At 31.8% G+C, this 13,764-nt stretch overlaps 1 protein-coding gene across 3 annotated transcripts in view; it reads left to right on the forward strand.

Annotated features, from left to right (window-relative positions):
* LOC127284932 (tubulin--tyrosine ligase-like protein 12) overlaps positions 1-12,764 on the forward strand; it is a 41,235-nt gene extending 28,471 nt beyond the window's left edge. For all 3 annotated transcript variants that reach the window (XM_051310655.1, XM_051310653.1, XM_051310654.1), the window contains exons 2-3: positions 10,373-11,718; positions 11,820-12,764. In XM_051310655.1, the coding sequence (XP_051166612.1) occupies positions 10,385-11,718; positions 11,820-12,324 (1,839 nt within the window). In that variant the 5' untranslated portion in view covers positions 10,373-10,384 and the 3' untranslated portion in view covers positions 12,325-12,764. The remainder of the gene's footprint in view (positions 1-10,372; positions 11,719-11,819) is intronic.
* The last annotated feature ends 1,000 nt before the right edge of the window (positions 12,765-13,764 follow it).

The following is a 13,764-nucleotide window of genomic DNA, read 5'->3' on the forward strand; positions in this document are numbered from 1 at the left end:
TATACAATAATAAGAAGAATTAAAATCAAGAACATAATGTAAAATAATTTTTATGATAATAAAATTAATATTGAATAGATAACATTATAATTAACTAAAAAAAACATTTAATTCAACTGTAAAAATGTTTTTGTATTGCATTATATAATTTTTTTATAATAAAGCATTTCAAATAATCGCGCGCTTTTTCTTGCCAACCAAAAAGTTATCGTGGCGCAAGCGCAGTTGCATTTAGATAAGCTCCGTGAATTTAGCACTACAACCATAAAATAACCATAAAATTTCTAATGGTATCGTTATTTAAATATATTTCTTTGTTTCTTTTGGTTTGATAATAAGACTTAAATAAATATTTTTTTAATATTTGTTAATTTTCACGTATATACACGCAGATGGAGTTATAGCTTCCGTAAAATTGCTGCTGACGGCTTTTGTGTTCAAATCATTATATAAACTCCATTTTCCGGAAGTTCTTCTACAATGTACAATAAAGTGTTGCGACACGTACTCGATAACTCCTGCTAATCTGTAAAATATTTTATTTTTTATTTTTGAGAATTAGAATCATATATCATAACATTGTAAAATGTATATTAATATATTGTAATAGAAAGATAAATATTTATGTTACCTAAATTTTTCATTGAAGAAAGTTATGTAAACTGCCAGGTCAGATAGTTTACATTTCATTGATGAAAATGGATTATTGCCATCTCCGGCAGGAATATCCAAATCAATTAATATGTGGGCATTGACGAAAATTCTTTGAACAAATGCTAATTGCTCACAATTATGTAATGGCGACAAACAAGGATGCGTAGAATTTGGCATATAAATTGCACTTTGTAGGTCTTTAAAACCTTCTTTTTTAATTATATTAGCATTTAATGACAAAAAACTAATATCGTATTTAAATTGATGCCCTTCTTTGCACTGCATTGTCATTTGAAGACTATATTCGTTTTCCATAATATAATCCCATATGTTAGTGATTGAAAAAAACGCATTAACAAATTTAATTGCACTTGATAAAGATGGAGATTCTTTTGGAGCAACTGGATTAGATGTTTCAAAATCCAACAAAATTTTTGCTCTCTCAATGTAAATTGGAGCTTTAGCTCCTAATGCTGCAAGAAGTAGAAGCAATTGGCACGTCCTGTTTGTAGATTTTTTAACATGTTCCAAATATTCGACACAGTCAATTACACAAATTGTTAAAATTGATATAATCGAGTCAAATCCACAAGTATTATACAATCGTATAAAAATATTGTCAAATTTAATGTAAGATTTAAATACACAACCATTTTTTAATAAAATGTTAGGAAGACGCTTTATTGTTTTTATATTTTGTGGATCAATATGTTGGACTTCTGGATATGGTCTAAAATATTTTGTTTTATTTTTCTTGTTTTTTAATTTTTGTGTAAGAGAATTATTTTCAAATGAATCTGTTGCTACTGCGTCATGTTCGCTTTCCTTTATTTTTGGAGAATCACTGATGTTCGTGTCCAATATTACTTCTTTTTTTGCAGCTTTATTTCTCCAATTTTCGAAATAATGCAGTTCGGGATGTAAATAAGTATGGGTATTAATTTCGTCTTCTGTTAAATCAACTTCATCGATAAGAACTTCAATTACCTCACTTTGTGAATTCACTTCATTCACAGGCATTATAATTTTTTCGTACTGTAGATTATCTTCACTTTCTTTGATTGGTTGATTCACTACATCGACAGGCTCTTTCATTTCTTTATTTCATGGATTCCTTTCGTCTACATAAGGCACTTCAATGTCATTGTGTTGTGAAATAACTGGATCATTTAATCTTGTTTTTTGCGGTTTGTATAATGTTTTTTTTTCGAGAGAAATGTTAAGTAATTTTGAAGAAGCAATTAGGGTTGTAGCTGCTATTGCTCTGTAGTGAATAATAAAAAATTTGTGTAATAAAATTTTTCTTTCATAATTCCACAAAATCTGATTTTTAAGTTCGTTGAATTCTCCTTCAACGGCAGCACTTGAAGCTCGGATGTCTGTGACATTGAAGGCCGATGTCATAACTGCAGTCCAAATTGGGAATTCTTTTGCCAAATTTAAAAAAACTTTATAAAATCCATTATTTTTGTACCCATTGGCAAAAGTACCTCTTATGTTTTTATTTTTTTGAGAAATTTCTTGTACCATAACAATCCAGTCAGAAATTAATTTTCCGGGTTTGGAATCATTCTCAAAATCTTCCATCATTATTGTTAAATCCTCCTGCTCTGATAGATTCATTTTTTGTATTTTTGTTTTACCCTCTTCACTTTCTTCATCTGGAATAATTTTGCTAATTTCGAATTTCTCAGAGGTAATATAATTTTGTAGTTTAATGCGGGCATTCATTGCCGGTGTACTTATATCTGTTCCTTCCACATTCCCATCATAGTCGTGAGATCATGTGATCAACATTAATTGAAAAATTTCTTGAAATTTTTCGAAGGAATCACAAGAAATAAGTAGCGCCATTCCTCTAATATAAAAATCCTTCACAACCGGCATATCTTTTTTAAAGCATTTTTGCCTTGATATCAAAAAAATTAAATGCGCAACGTCTATACGAATAAATGTGTTTCCGGGTCGTTTTTCACTTTTATTATGTATAACTTGAAAACATTTTGAAACGTAATCACTCAAAGAGCATCGGTTGAAGGTAAGGCACAATGCGTTTAAAATTGCTCTTCCATAATCGCAAACTGTAACTTTTGGTACCGGCGCACCTGCTTGTAACCATCTTAGCAAAAAAAATTGTATAATTACAGTGTCTTGTACTGATGACAACATTTGGCCTACAGGTACCGAAAGTCCACATGTGTTAATTACAATTTCGTACAAGAAAATATGTCCTGATTTAGAATTGCTGTCAATGTCGATTGACTCAACAAGACTGCCTGTACTATCTATACAAATTTGCCAAGTATCTTCAAACAAGTTCACATACTGTTTTAAAACAAGCAGTTGGTCAGGCAAAATATAATGGATACATGGCGGATCTACCCAAATATCACCTATTGCACCAGCGTATGGTGGAGTGCGTTTCAATTTTTGTAAATTTTTAATTGGATCTTTGTCATCTGTTGGAGAAATACCCAAATCTTTATCTCGCGCTTCTTGACGTAATTTTCTTAAAACTGGCAAGTTGTAGACATTAGGCCTATTAATGTCTCCTCTCTTACCTTCTTTAAGTGCCAATTCTCTTCTTACATTTGAGGCTCCTTTAGCCATTACTTCCTTACCTATAATTTGGCGTTTTTCGTTACGCAAATGTCGCTGAATGCATTCATGCGAAGTGTTGATAGTATTTTTTGTGTATACTTTTAATACCAGGCAACCACCAGGAACTGGTTCTTCTACAGCAATTGCGGTAAATTGTGAATTACAAATGGAACTTTTGCAATGTCCAATGATTTTTATGAAATATTGCGAATCAGAACTTCTTGAGACCATCGCTTTTCGAAAAGTGTATGCGCAGGGAAGTCTATGTAACCGAAAAAATTCATCTGCAATTATATCGGTCCAAACATTTGGAGTTAGCATTAACCTCTCCCTATCGTTATGCTTGTAAAATCCTGACTTCATTTTTTCGTACAAATCAGCTTTTATTATAATAAGAATGAATTCACTATTTTCGGCAAGATTTTCGAAATTATTTGGATAATTTGGATCATTTTTTAAATTTTCTTCGCATTATTCATCAGTCGAATAATGTTCTATTGTGACATCAATCAATTCCTTTCCTTTTGCAAGTCTCGGATCTTTAAAGGCCAAATCTTCTAAATTTAATTTTTTTAAAGCATCAGTTCTAAGTTCTTTTCGATTTTCTCTTAAATTTCTATATATGTCCTGAGAAGTCCAATTTCCATTTAAGCTTTCACTGTCGTTTTTGTAAAAGCTTGCACCGTGAGGTGGCAACTAGCTGTCTTTACTGAAATGTTCATCCAATTCTTTGCCATGCAAAAGAATAGCTTTGAGTGCATCTTCATGACACACTTTTGGTGCTCTCGGCATCTGTACAATGCAATAAAATAAAATTATTTTATCAATTTGTTAATTATTAAAAACATTTCGTTTCTTAATTAAAATTTTTTAAACATTGATAAATTAGTAAATATGCACTATTCATATAACAGAAATTTCCTGAAGTTGAGAATGCAAACTACTGTGAAATGCAAAATTAAAACTATATTAAGGTCAAGTGTTCTAAGAGTACGCAGTTAATTTTCTTTTTGATATTACTTTTAATCTTAAAAGTAAAAGTGCATAAATAAATGCCCTTCAATATAAAAATTAAGTCTTATAAAATTTCCACAAACATTATGATTATAAACTACGACAGAATTTAATTCGTAGTACCTTTTCATGCAGTGAATAGATGTTGATATTCCTAATAAACTGAGATATGCTGAAATATTTGACTGTGCGTATTCTTAGGCTACTTTACACTACGATGGATAAACTTAATAATGTTGTCATAACATCTAGGTTTATGTGAATGTTTATGTTTACCTTTTTTGATAACGCGTCACATATATATATGTATATATATACATTTCAAATTGCATTTTTCACTACTTTTAATTCAGACTAAGTAGCAACCCACATACATTTTTTTAAAAACAAAAAATAATACGATAAAATTTGTGTGTATACGTACCCTGAAATAGTTACCTTTCGCTTTCAGTACAATGTATACAATGTAGAAAACTAAATCTGGTCAACAATTGTAGAATGTTTACATCACTCTTTTCGTAAACATTAAAAAATTCTTAAATCAATTTTTTGGTTATAATAGATATTATCAATTCAAACAATAGCAATATTTAAAGAAAAGTCGTTATACTTTGACAGAGGGAATACCAAATAGTATGTCTTATAAAGCCTTATTTCAACGTATAGCAAAATCTTAAGGGGCATTTTCAAATTCATCAGTGTTGGGTAACGCGCATCATTATATTTTCTTAAGGCCTAAGCAGAATTAGGCTCTGTCAGTTCATCGATATATTTCGAGATCAAGATATGACGTCAGAGGCCTGGAGGGACAACAAAGCAGACGACATGTAATAATCTTATGGAGAAATAAATTTGAAATCACTTATATTAAATTTACTCAGATCTTAATCACTTGAAATGCGTGTTGGCTTGAAGTAACAACATTCAAAATCAACGCGTTGTTTATTAGTGGTTGTCAAATCTTTTAAATATGTTGGTTAATATTATTACAATGTTAAAAATATTACTGTAAAATTGAAGTATTATAGTCGATCCAGAATAAGGTGGGATTTACATGTTGATGTAAATGCAGAATACAAAACCGAAAATAATGAGAGTGAAAAGGACAGGGATATATCACTATCCTTTTCACTCTCATTATTTTCGAGTTTGCATTCTGCATTTACATCAACATGTAACTCCGCCCTAAAAGTCCAGTGGATAGTTGTACTGCCTTGCACTGTTTATATAAGGCCAACGCAGAATGTCTATCCTTCTCTAACTCATTCTTTCAGTTGCGTTTGCGATTACGCTTCCGGTTACATTTCTATTATGCTCAGGCCTCAACACATTGTTCTTAACCTTTAAACTAATTCATTATTTTATACTTACCTTTTAACCTTACAATGACCTTACTATGACTGTAAACTTGCAGTGGGCTTATCTTGCAAGGTTACTATAGCCTTACTGTGTGATGTCACTGTAAGCGGAAATTTTAAGTTTACCTTAAGCTTGTAACGGGGTTTTTGATTTATAATTAAATAAATTTGGCATCTAACCCGCCAATTCAAAATACTTTATACAAACAAATCTCACAAGGGGATCCTCCAAGACATACGAACATCTGATGCCGGACGTTGAGGTAGGCCGACACTAACTACACTTACCTCGAGGACGCTCAGCTGACTCTAACCGACGCCGCTTCTCGAGTTGCAGGATGAAATCCGCCAAGGAGAAAACACTCAGTTAAAACACTCCAAAATTTAATATAAAGAAAACTATTTATTTAAACACTAAAATTACAATAAGGATATTATAAAATATATATATAAAAATTAATATTGGAAATGAGAGCACGTCCGCTCTCTAACGATCGGTTAATTGAACTGATGGTAGATCCCCCTTCCGGTCCTAGGATCACCACTATGCCTCTATCTCTCTCGCTCCTATGGACAGCCCCAAATCTACGAAATGACCATTCGGCCCTAATCGCCGCCCCCCGTGAACGTTCGCACGTCACGCCTGCGTAAATCAGTCCTACGATAGATTTCGCGAAAGCAACTTAATTTGAATGCCACATAGAAAAGCAAGACGAAAAACCAACTAACGAATGCTTCGTTACAAGCTTACTGTCCGAACGATTCCATTAGAAAAATTATGTTTATTTCATGATTGTAAGAATATTAAAGCAAAAAAAAATTTTACAACCTTTCAAATTTCGCGCCACTATTGAATGTGCAGAAAGTAGTGCGCCGCCTGAAGATTTTTTTAGAAATTGTAAAGGTGCTTATATACCTCAAATTTCGATCAGATGAACATTATTTCTGGACCGTGAAAATGCGTGAAAAGTCATTTTCACGGCGGGTATTTTTGAATTGTTTTAAACAAAAAATGTTTTTTTAAGAAATATAATATTAAATAATTGTTTTAATATGTAAGAACACTTTAAAATAGTGATAGAGAGATGATTTGATTAAAAAATTTAGCAAATTTTGCTTTAAAACATTTTCTGCTACAAGAAAGTGTAAAATGACGATGTTTGTGAAATGGTTTGTACAGTGCTTCTTCCTTGTGAGTGTCTCTCAGAGTTTTGTTTATGTTATGTCGTTTCTTTTTAACTTGTAATAAATAATGAGTGCTGAAAATAAATCGGTAAGTTGAAATGTTTATCAAATAAATTTAAATTCAACTAATTGTTTCGAATAACTGAAAGAAACATGTACACATGTACACTGTACAAACCATTTCACAAACATCGTCATTTTACACTTTCTTGTATCAGAAAACGTTTTAAAGCAAAATTTGCTAAATTTTTCAATCAAATCATCTTTCTATCACTATTTTAAAGTGTTCTTACATATTAAAACAATTATTTAATATTATATTTCTTAAAAAAACATTTTTTGTTTGTAACAATTCAAAAATACCCGCCGTGAAAATGACTTTTCACGTATTCTCACGGTCCAGAAATAATGTTCATCTGATCGAAATTTGAGGTATATAAGCACCTTAATATTTATTGCTGTTATTATTTCCAAAGGACAAAAAGTGGTTTCCAATCATCACCAAACATTTTCCAAACGATTCCAAGAAGAATTTTTAAAAAATATTTATTTTGTAGTGCAAATGTGAAAATAGCACTACAATTTTTAAAACTCTTATAATTTTTTGAGTTTTTATTTCCAAAGTTCCAAACAACAAAAATTAGTTTCCAATCATCACCAAACGATTTCCAAACGATACCATTAGAAATTTTATGGTTATTTTATGGTTGTAGTACTAAATTCACGGAGCTATTTAAATACAGTTGCTCGGGAAAGTCCCTGAGTCGATAATCGGCTAGTTCTCATGTGCGCTGACAGAAGGCGCTGCATTGAATTAAATAAATTGTATTTGAACCGATTTTTTTAATTAAAAATCTTTTTTCAGTATAGGAAAAGCGTATATTAATAATAATAATAATATTTTTTTTTTTTGAGAGAGGAGGAGGTGAAATGCTTTATGCACTGCCTGATCATAGGACTGTGTGGGACTGTAGCGATCCTGCTTTCTGCAGCCGCCCTTACCTCACTAAAACACCCCCCATTCACGCCTACCAACTAACCCCCGGTATCCGCTTTCGCATTTCTTCACGGGTTGAAGTCACTGGCGACTCTTAGCCGTGCTTCGGCTCTTCTTTTCTACCAACTTGGATTTGTCGTCATGTTTTTAAAATCAATAAATAATAAAATTGTTTGTCAATAAAATATAAAAAATAAACTTCATCACATATCCGTGTCTTCAGCTTTTTTTGTTGTTAGCACCTCCTTTACAAAACAATCAACTAAATCCCAGTTTACCTCCGATTTAAGCATAATGCTAATTATTGTATTTACGGAGCAAGTTTCCTCTACTTGGTCTTCCGGTCTTCGTTTTCTATCTAGCCATCTCTGGCATTCAAAGAATGTATAAGTAACATTGTCATCTTTGTTTTCACAATATTTGCATTTGCCGTTATCTATTTTTTGCATTTTGTACAGGAAATGTGCGAAAATATCCATGTTCTGTTAGCAATTGTGTCAGATAGAAATAATTTACCTCTCCGTGTTTCCGCTTATACCAAGGTTCAAGATTTTCGATTAATTTGGCTGTCCATCTGCCTTTTTTGCTGATATTCCATCTGTTCTGCCATTTCTGTATGGATGTATTTCGAGCTTCTGCTTTAATCTTGTTTATATTATTATAACCCTTCATTAGGTAAATAAATTTACGTTCCTGTGCCAGTAAATCAATAGGGATTACTCTAGCAATGATCAATGCTGCATCTCCAGAAACTGTTCTATAGGAGCACGTTATTCTCAGGGCTCCTTGTATTTGGACATCCAACATGGGTTTCCGGAATATATCCGTCTTGAGCAAATCCGCGAAGATTTCTGCTCCATATAGCATAATGGATTCAGCTACTGAAAGTAGTATTTTCCTTTTACTCGGTTTTGGACCTCTTACATTTGCCATGAGTCTGCACAGATTGGTGGTCGTTTCTGAAGCTTTGATTGCTGCGCATCTTATCTGTTCTGCAAATGTCAGTTTCGTATCAATCTTAATGCCAAGGTATTTAGTTGCATTTTGTGCCTGACTGCTTTCAGATCCTATTTGTATTGGGATATGTGTGTCTATTCTCCTTGTTGTGAGGATTGTCACCTCTGATTTATTTAGGGCAAAACTCAAATGGTGGCTCTTCATCCAAATATTTACGCGTTGCATGACAAGCGTTAGGTCTAATTGAGCCAGTTTTAAATTTTTCGCAAGTATCAGTGCTACTACATCATCAGTATATCCAATTAATTTCACGATTTCTGGAAGTTGCAGGCGCAATATTCCATCGTATGATGCATTCCAGAGTTCAGGGCCCAGAACAGATCCCTGGGCAGCATCCGCCGTTAACTTTTTTCTCCGTTTGTTGTGTCATAAATTAATTCCCTGTTTTTTAGGTAGTCATTGATGATACGCAGAAGATACTGAGGGATGTGAAAATCCTGTTCCAGTGCATTCAACATATCGTTCCAGTTAGCGGAATTGAATGCGTTCATTACTTCCAGTGTTAGTAATAGGGCAACAGACCTTGAGTAGTGACTTCTCTGTCGAATTTGATTTGCTAACATCACCACCTCCTGTATAGCGTCGATTGTCGAACACCCTTTTCGAAAACCAAATTGTCGATTAGAAAGACCTCCTGCTGATTTGATAGCTTCTTGTAGACGTGGTTTTATTAGTTTCTCCAGCAATTTTCCAGTCGTGTCTAACATGCAGAGTGGTCTGTATGCTGATGGGTCGGAGCAGAGTCCTTTCCCCTTGCTTATAAGTACCAGACGTTGTGTCTTCCATCTTCTTGGAAAAGTGCCTTCCTTAAGACAGCAGTTAAACATGTTTAGTAAGAACCCCGGGTGAAAGTTCGCTACTACTTTGAGTACTTCCGCTGGTATTCCGTCTGGACCAGGCGATTTCTTCATCCGTAAGGTTTTCACTGCTCTTTTCAATTCCATCTCGCTAAATAACTCTATTTCCTCATTTGGAATATTTATTATTTTTCTCTTTTTGTTTTTATGTGTTGGAAACAGTGTATCTACAATGTTTGACATTCACAGAAAATTAAAAGGCATTAAAATAAGCTGCAACGCTTATTATTTTAATACAATTTTGCTTATTTTAATACCAAAATGGATTAAAATAAGCAAAATTGGTTCAAAATAATAAGCGTTGCAGCTTATTTTAATGCCTTTTAATTTTCTGTGTTTCCCTTTCTTCTTTTATATCTTGAGCTTTAAATTTCCCCAGCTTATTTGTCACTATTTTAATATCCCAAACCCCAAGGATTTACGTCCAGTTCTGCTTAGAATTATAAAATTAGTTTGTTTCTTATGTAAAAGTATATTTATTTATTTATTAAACGTTCCTAGGGCTAAAAAGCCCACAAAGGAACAGATTACATGGTACAAAATGTAAAAGTATATATATATTTTTTGAGGTTAGAAAACAATAACGAACAAACAATTTAAATTCTAACCCCGGATTTGGGATGAATTCCATTAAAAATATAAATCCTTATATCTATTGGTTAAAAATAAAAAATAATTTTATTTCTCAGGTCGTCGGTAAAATGGACGAAGCTGAACATTTCAAATCATTTCTCACAATTCATCAGCCACAACTTGAATCCTCCGGTGTGCCAAAATACTTTTGGTCAACTATTCATGAGAAATTAAAAAATCAAATATTCGATGCTGGTGATGCTTTTCAATTGGCTAGAATTAGTTATGAGGATGATGAACGTTGTCCCACTGATCCATTTTGGAAACTTTTTGTCACACTCGAAAATGGAATTTTATTCCAAGAACCAAATAACATTTATTTAATTGATCACGCTTGGACTTATCGTTATTCCGATGCAATGAATGATCTTCGTGAAAATCCTGGACTTTTAGAACGTATGTACAATTTCATGAAACCCGAATGGTCAAAAACTGAAAGTGATGAGGAAAAAATTGAATTTATCCTCACTGAAATGTGGAGATACAATAATTTTTTTACATTACATACAAATTCAACAAAAATCGAAGATGCAATGCCATTTTGGTGTATTATGGATGAAGTTGGATCATCAATAAATCACAGTGATGAACCAAATTTTCGTATTGTTCCATTTTATCATGCATCAGAAAATATGAATTACACACTTTTATTTCCAATAAAAAATGTTAAATCCGGCGATGAAGTTACAAGAAATTTCATTGAGGGTCAAACAAATGATGCTGATAAACATAGAGCACTTCTTTTACCGTGGAGAGATGATAATTTTCTTGAGGAAAATTTCGAACAAACTGAACCAGACGAAAATTATTTTTTAAGTTCACGTATTGCTGAAACATTACCAGAGAAAATAATTGAAAATATTTCTCATAATAAGCTAAAAGTTTATTCAGAGTATGATATTGTTTGTAAATTTTTAAATGATCCATCATTTGAAATTGTTGACAATGAAGAGGAAGCCAATGTACTTTGGCTATTAGGACATATAAAAAATTATCGCGAACTTAGTGTTGAGAGGCCACATTTATTTTTAAATCAATTTCCTTTTGAATTTGTATTGACAATTAAGGATCTATTGTCAATAGTTTGTAGAAGAAAAGCCGAAGGACAATACAATAAGGAGACATTGGAAACATTTCCAAAATGGTTGCCAACGACTTTTAATTTAAGTACCGAGCTAGTTAAATTTGTGGCATATTATCAGAATAGAGAGGCAAAACAATTGGAGAATCATTGGATTTGTAAACCATGGAATTTAGCAAGAGGATTAGATACTTATGTAACAAAGGATCTTTTTCATATTTTAAGATTGCCAGCAACTGGACCAAAAATTGCACAGAAATATATTACCAATCCAGTTCTTTTTGATCGAATGGAAATTGGAAAAGTTAAATTTGACATTAGGTGATTATATTTTATTGAATTTAGTAATTTTGTTTCTACTTTTGCTTATTAGTTTAATAATTTTTTTGTCATTATAATTTAATTACAAATAATCTTTACAGATATGTGGTTCTATTGAAATCCGTCAATCCATTGGAATGTTTTGCATATTCAAATTTCTTCTTAAGATTTGCAAATAAACCATTTGCTCTCAATAATTTCCAAGACTACGAACAACATTTTACAGTTATGAATTATTCAACAAAAACGCCACTTTGTCATATTAAATGCGCTGATTTTATCATTAAATGGGAAAATCAATATCCTAATTATCCTTGGACAACAAAAGTTGAGCCAATGATATTGAAAATGTTAAAAGATGTTTTTGAAGCTGCAACATCGATGGAACCTCCAAGAGGAATTGCAGAATCATCACAAAGTCGAGCTGTTTACGCTGTTGATATGATGTTAGAATGGAGGGAAAATGAAATGCAACCCGTATTATTGGAATTTAATTTTCAACCTGATTGTCAAAGAGCTTGTGAATATTATCCTGATTTTTACAATGATATTTTTCGTTGTTTATTTTTAAATGATTGCAACAAGAATGTTTTCTACGAATTGTAAAAAAGTTTGTGTTGTTGGAAATTTCAATATTAATTCCCAGTTCAATAAATTTTTTATATTTGAGAACTCTAAATATTTACCATCTTGCGTCGGATTTTTTATTCAGTTGTTAATCTAGAAGAAGTAACACTATTTTATTCAAGAAAATAATATGATTTTATAAAAATCTTTTTCATTACCATTTGAAATTTCGCACCTTTTTAATTTGGACCAATCGGTATTATGATATATGAGAAAACTTTTTTACCGATCGTCGAATTCGATTTTTTAGAGACGTTCATTTTTTTTAGTTGGCAACGAAATCTCCTACGAGACAAACAAACAACGTCTTTTTTTAATCATTCTTTATTGTGATTTCATCGAGTAAGCTACGTTTTATCTCAATTATTTTGCCTTTTTTTTGAAAATCTCAATTAATAAAATATCAAAAGTGAAAAATATTCGATATTTACATGTTTTATTTTATCTCTTTCTTGTTTAACTACATTTTTGCCATTCCAGGTGATGTCATTAGCATGCCAAGGGGATTCGGAAGTCATATTTCTCCTCTTAAAAAAGAAAAAATTTGGGCACTAGTGCTTTATTTAGCTGCAAGATGTTTTATCAACTAAACAATTCAAAAAAAAATGTGTAAAATATTACAATATTGTAAAATATTTTCTCAACTAAAGGATTCAATGATAAAAATTAAAGGTTTGTTTTATATTAATGATGAATAAAATAATAATTAAGTTAAAAAATTGGTCAGTTGCGAGTTACAATCACTCACCTAGGGTTCCATTCACGATAAATTTATTTTAATTTGTAAATCAATGAATTCAATTATATCGAATCTAAATTTTACATTAACCTAAAAATTCAAGAATGAATAAAAATTTGATTCTTGAAATTTTGTGTCCATTTAAAAATAAGAAATCTTTTCAAATATTTAGTTTTTCTTAGTACTAATTTGTCATTGAAATATTTTTATTTGTCTATTAATTAAGATTATAAAGTTTTTAAGTTCCGATATTAATAAATTTCCTTTTTGGGGTTTCATAAATATAATTCACTCACCACACCTGCAGACAATCTTCTGGTGAGCTGATTTTGGTTCTAAACGAGAATACAAGAAGCTTTCATTTATTCAGGAAACGAGGGGTATAAGGACGTATTTTGTTCACGTGATAACGAGGCGAAGTAACACCCCCAAGGCAAATTTCTATGTTGTTTCTGAGAGTATACACACATGCAGTTTAGTAAATGTATTTTCATGATATGTGCCGGTTTCTGAATTCAAGTTAAATCTACATTCAACCCACTAAATTATGTAGAGAACACATAACTTGACACTGCCACGTGGAGACTAAAGTACTTAATGGAATAATAAACGAGAAAGCAATTAGAGTGGTTTCGCGATATATACATGTCACAGTATTTTCTATCTATAATAAACGTAAT

The sequence above is a fragment of the Leptopilina boulardi genome, unplaced genomic scaffold (genome assembly GCF_019393585.1).
Source record: "Leptopilina boulardi isolate dan_hultmark-lab unplaced genomic scaffold, ZJU_Lbou_2.1 LbouV2_327, whole genome shotgun sequence".
NCBI classification, from domain to species: domain Eukaryota; kingdom Metazoa; phylum Arthropoda; class Insecta; order Hymenoptera; family Figitidae; genus Leptopilina; species Leptopilina boulardi.